The sequence below is a fragment of the Barbus barbus genome (genome assembly GCF_936440315.1).
Source record: "Barbus barbus genome assembly, chromosome: 16".
Taxonomy (NCBI): domain Eukaryota; kingdom Metazoa; phylum Chordata; class Actinopteri; order Cypriniformes; family Cyprinidae; genus Barbus; species Barbus barbus.
This window is the reverse complement of record NC_136744.1, coordinates 9319607-9329653: the sequence shown is the minus strand read 5'-3', so window position 1 is coordinate 9329653 and position 10047 is coordinate 9319607. Positions and strand designations below refer to the sequence as shown.

At 37.3% G+C, this 10047-nt stretch overlaps 1 protein-coding gene across 1 annotated transcript; it reads right to left on the bottom strand.

The window, feature by feature from the left end:
- Positions 1-38: 38 nt before the first annotated feature.
- LOC306882386 (molybdenum cofactor sulfurase-like) lies at positions 39-9497 on the bottom strand. The gene is made up of 16 exons (XM_079436974.1): positions 9270-9497; positions 8811-8900; positions 8653-8719; positions 7326-7973; positions 7138-7214; positions 6848-7047; positions 6619-6735; positions 5822-6211; positions 5552-5714; positions 4004-4088; positions 3707-3831; positions 3281-3383; positions 2932-3073; positions 2744-2848; positions 2343-2610; positions 39-2118 (listed from the first exon to the last, which is right to left on the bottom strand). Exons 1-15 carry the CDS (start codon positions 9397-9399, stop codon positions 2494-2496), a joined length of 2559 nt encoding a protein of 852 aa, XP_079293100.1. The 5' UTR covers positions 9400-9497; the 3' UTR covers positions 39-2118; positions 2343-2493.
- Between the last annotated feature and the right edge of the window lie 550 nt (positions 9498-10047).

The window sequence follows — 10047 nt, the reverse complement described above, 5'->3', positions numbered from 1 at the left end:
AGGAACAACACGCCCTAAAGTCAGTCACGCCCATCTGTGCGTGCGTCTGACGTCCATCTACGTGAGTGTTCCTGCTGCAAGCGAGTTCGTAAGTGATACATTTAATGTTGAAAGCGCACTATATAGATTTCGCAGCTCTTCGGTAGAATTATTATATTGAATATTAATTATTATTAGGTCTCCCACTGTCTGAAATCTTTAGGAATTATTAGGTATAATATATAAAAGCTCTGTCAAAAAATAAGGATAAAAAATCTGGAATTTTGTTGATAATAATTTATGGTGGTTTTGTGTTTATAAGGTAGTATAAGTATACTGTATTATACATACTTCTCCATCTATTTTTCATTTTTTGTCTAAGCATCTGTAATACATTGATTGTAATCGTAATGCCATCTCAATATTTTTGGTTTTGCTAATTAAAAAAGATCAATTTTATAGATAGACAATGCTTCTGGACTGTTTTTTTTTTTAATAAGTATAGTTTTATCTACAGCCATAATACAGCTATATCACCCTGCAGCTGCAGGGTTGAGCCTGGTCAGTACCTGGATGGGAGACCTCCTGGGAAAACTAGGTTGCTGTTGGAAGAGGTGTTAGTGAGGCCAGGTGGGGGTGTTCACCCTGTGGGTGGGTCCTAATGCCCCAGTATAGTGATGGGGACACTGCACTGTAATAAGCACCGTCCTTCGGATGAGATGTTAAATCGAGGTCCTGACTCTCTGTGGTCACTAAAAATCCCATGGCACCTCTCGTAAAGAGTAGTGGTGTATCCCTATTTCATCACAATAGCACATACAATTCAGTTTTAGAGCCTGTGATGTAAGACTGATTGCACTCTTGGTTTAATTCAAACTAAACATACTTTCATTATGTTATACTTCCTACATGTATCCTATGGTGTTGATTAATTAGTTAAAATAATTAACTAAATTTGACAGACCACATCCTTTTCAGGCTTATCCTAAATATGCAATCAATGCTACATCCTCTGCAAGGAGATTGCATGATAATTATATTATTATATTATTAGAAAAATGTGTACTTCCTCAAGTAATCACAGCAGCGATGCAAGTCTGACATGATCTGGGGCCGTATTCACAAAATATCTTAAGTAGCTAAAAGTAGCTCATAACTCACCAATTTAGGAGAAAATCTTAAAAATAATGGGCGTGTCAATCTTAAATTTAGGACTCCTAAATGTTTGCTCTAAGAGTATTTCACAAAGCGTTTTAGCACTAAAACTAGCTCCTAAATCTGTGAAAGGTTAGGAGTAGTGACGAGGACTCCTAAGCCACTAAGACCAAGCAACAAACTATTCCTAAAATGGCTGTTGATGGCAATCTGCCACAGAACATAAACATTTTAGAAACATTTGATGATAACGACCTTTTAAAAAGGTTTCACCTTTGGTTCTGGATTTTATCCCAACTCCAGATTTTCCTTTGATTATATGCTTGTTTTCATTAACCAGTTGGGCAAGAAATAACAGCTGTTCTTGCATCCAGTTTTTTTTGTTTTTTTTACATTTGCATGTATTATCAACCATGATTATTCTACTCTGTTTATTAAAAGGCTGTTTATATGCATATACGCTAATTGTTTTTGAGAAGAACACATGTAAGAGGCTGACAATTAGCTGAATGTATACTTGTTTAATAAGTGACACTTATCCTGCATTTTAAAATCTTTATTTGAATGTGGCAATTGACATTTTATTTTGAAACCTTTATTTGAATTCGGGCAACATATTGCACTCTACAATATTTCTATGAATAAATCTCTGACAGAGACTATCAGCCAATAGTATAGTTATCATGCTGACATCATCCATAGCAACAAGGTCAACCCTGCCCCTTTACTCTTAGTTTAAGACTTCTCTCTATTCCTAGGTAAATGTTTGTCTTAGCAGCTTTGTGAATAGGTTTTAAGAGAAAACTCTTAGCTAAAAACTTTTACTGCAATTTAGGAGAACTCTTGGTGGTAAGATAAAATGTTTTGTGAATACAGGCCATGATATCTTAAGCCCTAAACACACTGCATGATTTTCGGCTGTCATGCATAATAAAACACCACACCTCAACATATGATGCAATCTAAACAGTCAAACTTTCCAAACTAATAGTTCAGGTGGGCCTATACAATGATGCATTGCTCAGGGTATGTTAACTTTTCGGCTGTCCCAGACGAAAAACTGGCATCATGAAGCAATTGCGGCGATTTCTGATTGTTTCAAGATGCCAATCTCAAAATCGTGCAGTGTGTTTAGGGTTTAATTTTTTAAACTGTGGAAATAGTGTAATTTTTAGCTCCTATAGCTAAATAGCATGTTTACAAGACACAAAAATGTAATATATTTCATATTAAATATGCAAAAATATCTGTTCAAAGTGTATTAAATATTTACATTACATTTGCATATTATAAAATACATTCATTTTAATAAAATGTGACTGTTTAGTTTAAAAATCAGACTAAAATTACAAAACAATTCTAAGGTTTATCGGTAGATTCTGATATTTGTGGAATAACACAGGCCCCTACGGATAAGACGGGCACAGCAGTGGTGTTGCTTGCTGACTGGCGAGCCAAGTAAACACCAAAAGTCACCTAAGAGCAAAGAGCAGAGTAGTAAAGAAAAGTTATGTAATTTATAATTCATATACTGGATATGTCATTTCTGTCTTCTTGTAAAAGTAATCAAAGGAAGAAAACACGAATAAGGAATTCTGTTTGTACAGACCTTTCCACTTCTGCATTCAGAAAGAGACCGAAGGGGTTCCTGGGTTCTAGTGGCTGATTTTTGATCAACTCCAATCATCTGACAGCGACCACATCTCCCAATCACCTTAAACAAAACATCAAGAAAAGAAGACCTGAACATCTGTTTCAATTCCGGCTGATTATGATGTGTCAGCTGTTTCCTCTAACCTGAAACTGTGTGTCTCCCACTGTCAAGTGAGACCAGTCGTCTTCTGCAAACGCCTCCTGTCCTGACATGACCAGATTTGCCCTGAAACGCTGAATGAGCTGCTCCTTGTCATGCCATGTTCCCTCATTCTCACTATTGTGTCTTAAACATGCCAAATATAACAAAAACATTCCAAAATCATGAAGTACTTTATGTACGCAGAGTACTGGCTGACAGAATTAAAAAAAAGACCATGCATCTAATAGATAATCACATTTGGGTATCCTCAAATGTTATACTACTAAATAAACAGCACTTTCTTGAAGAAGAAGGTACTGTATTGTTCATTTGTAGCTGGCATGACTATACCTGTTGGCAATGTGTTCTTGCAGAAAAGACACGCTGGCTCTGTTAATAAGCAAAAACTGAGCCTCATTCACTAGAGAGAGAGCAGTGGGACCAAAAATCCCAGCTGGACAGGAAGACATCATGAAGGTAAATTGATTCTCATTATAGGGACATATAGAAACAAATGAAATAATTGACATACAGTGCAAGAGCAGAGCTATATAATGAATGTAGATAGCACAGCTATGATCATTTGGTCTCAAAAGAATATTAATAAAGTTGAATGCATTTTACTTATTTTATTTTAACATTGTCTCTTCATAATACAGTGAAATTAATATGAATATAAGCATTAACAATGCTAATATTCATTTAAATTATTGCATATAAACTGCAATGTTAAAAAAACAGGATTTAAAACAAAGAAATATAAATGCTGTATTTGACCTTTATCTGGTCCAAATTTCATATCACGCAGGAATTCAGGTCTCTGCCTTATAAGACGACAAGGTTTTTCCAGAAACTCAGAAAGCCAGGTTGAAACTTCCTCCCCACAATCCACTGTCTGTACCCTACACCAAAGACAGATTCTTATGAAGCCATAACAATATTCATATTAAGCCACAAAACCATTGAAGATAAGGTCAACATGAAAGTGTTTATAACTTTTAAGCTCACCAAATGTATTGCATATTGCAGTGATATAATTCTTTATTTTGGTGGGCTTGTGTTTTATCTTCATACCTGTCACCGCAAACTTTGCTCTGGGATGTTCTTAGATCTGAATTCGCTAGACTGGTCTCCAAGGGAACAGTGACTGGCTCCATGCCTGAGACAGGAGAGAATACATTATTTTAGCTTATTATTGGAGAGAATACATTATTTTAGCTTATCGTTGAATACATTAGAATACATTACTAAAGAATAAATATCATTAAAAATCTGAACTTTAACCACATAATGACAGACATGAACAAAAACAAAGCTTAGTTTTTTGAGCTTTACTCTTGTAAAATAATAATGTGCTTTGTTTTATAGTGTCTTTGTCCACATAAAAAGGTAACATGGTTTCATCTTATATAGTCACTGTACTTATATACTATAAGTGTACTTATATCTTATATAATCACTGTACACCCCCCTCTCCCCCACACCTGCACTGCAGATAAGAGAAGATGATGTGCGCCAGGTCTTCAAAAAGAACAAGAGAAGGAAGGCACCAGGCCCAGACGGTGGGACACCTGTCTGTCTGAAATCCTGTGCTGACCAGCTGGCCCCCATCTTCACACAGATCTTCAACAGATCACTGGAGCTGTGTGAAGTCCCCTCATGCTTCAAACGCTCCACCATCATCCCCGTCCCAAAGAAACCCAAGATAACAGGACTTAACGACTACAGACTTGTGGCTCTAATATCGGTGGTCATGAAGTCATTTGAAAAACTGGTTTTGGCTTATCTGAAGGACATCACTGGACCCTTACAGGACCCCCTGCAGTTTGCCTACAGAGCAAACAGGTCTGTGGACGATGCAGTCAACATGGGACTGCATTACATACTGCAACACCTGGACAGACCAGGGACTTATGTGAGGATCCTGTTTGTGGACTTCAGCTTGGCCTTTAACACTATCATTCCAAACCTCCTCCTCCCCAAACTAACTCAGCTCTCCGTTCCCACCTCCATCTGTCAGTGGATCACCAGCTTCCTGACAGACAGGCAGCAGCTAGTGAGGCTGGGAAAGTGCACATCCAGCACCAGTACGATCAGCACTGGAGCTCCTCAGGGCTGCGTTCTCTCCACACTGCTCTTCTCCCTCTACACCAACGACTGCACCTCTAAAGACCCCTCTGTCAAGCTATAAAATAAATTTTTAAATAAAAATAATTTTTATTTTTATTTAACACACATACTTATTAGATTTCAAATTTGCACCTAACATACCTGTACATACTGAATTGTCTATTTTGTATATTGTGTTTGTGCTATTTTGCATATTGTCCATTTTGTATATTTGTACTTTTTTTTGTATTATCTGTGTCCTGTCATGTCGCTGTCATTCTGTTGCACTGTGGAGCTACTGTCACTAAAACAAATTCCTCGTATGTGCAAACATACCTGGCAATAAAGCTAGTTCTGATTCTGATTATACAGCACCATTTAAAAAGGCTCTGTCTTCTAAAAATTTAGGCTATTAAAAAGTGTATTTTATTTACATAAATCACCGTATCTCATGATATGTCTGCAGTTGCTGTTTTTAAAAAGCTGTAGTGATGTGTATTGATGCGCTCTGACCTGAGACCTGCAGCTGCAGTGTGTTAGAGGCCAGACAGATGATAGGACGGATGAGACACAGCTTTGGCTCTCTTTTCTGGCTCAGACAAACTCCATTCTCATTCACAACCATCCACAAACGGTCATACAACAAACCCTGGGGTCCCAGTGGCCACTCTGTCACCTGTTAGGTCAATCACAACAACAGAGCACTTGCCATGAAAACTGATATCATTACATCAACCTGCTTTCATTGTCAACACAGAAGGATAACACAACAGCTTTCTCTACCTCAACTGATGCGCATGATTTGACAGGATAGATGAAGAGATTGGTTAGTGTATGGCTACTGCCATTGTTCTTTCCTTCTTTTGACACAGTGTCTTCAGATGGTGTTATTCTCTCAGGTGGAGTGAGAGTTTGCCCATTCTCATGTCCTAGTTGGCCATTTGGTATTGATGCTAGGTCATAAGATGCCGCTGACTCCATCGGTTCAGCTGACTTGAGCTTGGTTAGTCTCTTTTGGTCCAAAATTAGTGGTTTGTCCACAAAACAGTTCACAACAAACCGAAGAAAGTTCTGACAGTCCTCAAAACTAGACATGTATCCAAAAGACACACGGATGGATCCTGTGGGACGTCCCTCAATCAGATCAATGTTGTCTCCACAGATGTGACCGGCCTTGAAAGGAACCATTTATTAACGATTATTTGAAAAATCCTGTTATTTCTTTCTTTCAATTTCTGTCTCTGTCCAATTATCTATCCGTCCTTTTCGTCATCTATCTATCTATCTATCTATCTATCTATCTATCTATCTATCTATCTATCTATCTATCTATCTATCTATCTATCTATCTATCTATCTATCTATCTATCCATCTATCCGTCTATCCGTCTATCTGTCTGTCTGTCTGTCTGTCTATCTTTCTATCCATCCATCCATCCATCCGTCTGGCTTTTTGTCTATTTATATCTATCTATTTATCTGTCTGTCCGTCCATCTGTCTGTCCATCTTTCTGTCCGTCCATCTATTTATCTGTCTTTCTAGCAAACATCAAAGTTTGTATTGGCGAAAATCCACTTACATGCAAATGACTCTTCACGTTTTGGTTGCTGATAGCCAGATACTGTTGGCAGGCTCCTGTGTTGCAGAAACAGCCTGTGCGAACATGAATATTAAAGAGACTGGCCATTTTGTCCACCTGTCAAAAACAAACAAACAAACAGCAATAAGCACAGACATAAAGTAATGAACATTTTCTAATTCTTACATTTTAGACTGTCTTTATTATTTGAACATATTTTATGACTGACCTGAGAATACCCTACTGTACGTCCATGACAGTCCAGCAGGTTAAAGTTGAGGATTGCACCCTGTTGAGCAATATTCTGAAAGTCATTATCACAGTGGATCTGTGCCACAGGTTTTCCATTGTTATGACGCAGACACGAGAGGACAATGTAGGTGTAGCGAGCTAATCCAAATGTGTGAAGCTGAATATTCAGCATACTGCCTGAAAACCAGAAAAATCCACTTTTAATGCAAGTCATTACAATGTGTGAATCATAACCATGTTCAAGACATAAAACAAAAACTTCTGAACCTGTAAGTTTCTGAAGTGTTTCAAAGCCATGATGGAGAGAAATTATGTCAAGGAAGGGGATTGTGCCATCCTCAAACCTGATAAAGTTGTGGAAAAAGCAATTATGCATTAAACAAATTATGACAGGTTGTCTCAACTATGCTGCTTGCCAACAATTAAAGGTCAAATTCTTCCTGTAACATCCCTACCTGCTGACTACATTTGGCTTTGGTACAAAAAAGTTCTCTGCCGCAAGATAAGCTGCTGCTGTCCCTCCTCCAAAGTAAGTTTTTCTCAAGGCCTCAGCAGCCTCATTCCTCACCAGCAAGGCTCCGAGTCCAGTCGGGAAGCCGAACATTTTGTAGAAAGATATTGGCACAAAATCAGCGGGATGTTGGCTTAGATCCAGAGGTGAGCAGCTTACAAAACAGGCAGCATCCAGGAGAACAAACCATCGACCGCGGTGCTCGCATGCTGGATAGAGCTGCTGAGACTGAATTCCCTTCACATAGCTCAGAGGATACTTTCTGCCTGAGAAGTTGCTCTGGGCAGGATAACAGAAAAGATGAGGTGCAGAGCACGCCTCTCCATTTGTCTGTGTCGGGGGTGTTCTCGCTCTTCTCTCCACTTCATGAGGTAGAACAGAAACCGTGCCAACTCCCTGGAGTGCGGTCACACCGCGAATGCCCACCACAGAGGTGTGGTTGTCAGTGAGATAGCAGAACTGACTTCCTGGCCCCTCATTTGACGCGGCCTTCCAGGGGAAAGTGTCAGCCACTAATTTCAGTGCTGCAGTACATCCTGACGTGAAAATCACTGAGTACTCTTCAGGACATGTATTAAAATGTTCCAGTATCCTGCAGGGGTTCAAAACAAAGAGCTATCTTATCTTATCATTATGCACCTTATCTTGTCTTATCTTCAACTATATATTATAACATACCCATGTCTTATCATCAGATCTTGAACAAAATCTTTTATAATACTGCTTAAAATATTACTAATGCTGAATCCTCAATTCAGGCTATAGTTTTCACTGTATGTTTTTCAAATCTTTTTGTTCCCTCTGTTTATGTTTTGTTTCTTTCTCACAATGCTATTTTAGTATTATTTATGTACTATTACACTATTTATTCATATTTTAAATGAGCTTTTATTTTTATATTTTCAGTTTTCATTTAATTTTTTTGTTTACATTTTTAGCAGTTTTGCTTGTCATTTTTATTAGTTTTTTTATATATCTATTTATTTTTTGTTTTAATTTGAACAATTTCTTAATTTGTATTACTTTAACTTATTTAGTTAATTCGTTTCTAATTTTTGTTAAAGTTTTTAAAGTTTAAGTGTTCCTCTAATGGGTTTTTTTCTTGTTTTTTAATGACCACATTTGTTTTATTAGGTTTAATTTGTATGTGTTTGTGTGTGTGTGTGTGTGTGTGTCCTATTTCTATTATAATTGTATATAACTATGTAATTGTAATAAATATTTTCTATGCTATGACTCACTGAAAATTCAGATGGTGCAAAAGTGCTTACCTGTATCTGACACTTTCCACAGTGTCATGTGTTAGTCTACTGCTGGGATTATGACTGTGAGGATTGCCTGACAAAGAAAAGCATGTTATGATATAAAGCAAATTATGGCATTGATATTATTAAGTTGTGCATTCAACAATGCATATGAAGAAACTCACCATAAACATTGCTAGATATATCATCATAAAATCCTTTAATCTGAGATTCAGGAAATAGCGTTGTCCCTGCATGATCAAGGTATGTAACACCTTAAAAAGAGAACGAGGAACCTTTCAGCGTCTACTACTCTCTATGTAATTCACACTGAGATCAACAGAGGGCACTGCATTCATTCTGACCAAATAACAAGAACTAAAGCGAAAGTACACATTACACTGCAGAAATTAGTTTTTTTTTTGTCAAGTCAAGTCAAGTCAAGTCACCTTTACTTATATAGCGCTTTTTACAATGCAAATTGTGTCAAAGCACTGCACAAAACCTTGGGAGAAACCAGGTTTTGTCTTGATACAAAATCGGTTATTTATTAAACAAACAAATATTCGTATGTTGTTAAAGCGTGAGAGTAAGTAGCAGCACCAGTTACTGAACGTGAAGGAGGCAAAATAACCTCTTTTTACCTTTAATCCGTTTAAATTCCCGGTCGATCAGTTCTTGTTGATCAACGCCGTAACCATAATAGTGCCAAAAACCCTTAAAACTCTCAAAAGTGCACAAGTCCTGAAATTCCTGTGTAGACTGAGTCTCCATATCTGTAGAGTCAAACAGGCACAAGAGCTCCCTCTTTCGCGAGTTTATGTAACGCTTACCATGTCCAATTGATAGAACCGAGACCAAAGTCCAACAGTGTGACTGTTTCTGCAGGAGTTGCATTAAAACCTCGTGGACTCACATGCAGAGGGAAGATAGCAACCTTAACAAAAGTATACATTTTTATAACTGATCACCTATCATTATCTTGAAGTGGATTGATCCTTTTACTTCATTGATAGTTCATCAAAAGAAAAGAAAAATGCTGTGTTTTCAACATAATTAAGAAATGTTTCTTAAGCAGCAAGTCAGCAGATTAGAATGAGTTCTGAAGGATCACGTGACACTGAGGACTAGAGTAATGATGCTGAAAATTCAGCTTTACATCACTGAAATAAATTACATTTTGTAATAGATTAAAAAAGAAAACAGTTATTTTAAATTGTAATAATATTGCTATTTTTACAGATTTTTTTGACAAAATAAAATGCAGCCTTTGTGAACATAAGAGACTTCTTCTTATGAATGGTAGTGTACTCCTTATGTCAATTCAGTGCTAGTATCATACAATATCTACAGTTACCTTATAAATTTTACCATTAGCCTGTTTCTGTCAGAATACCATCGCCACTGATAGTACAAGACAGC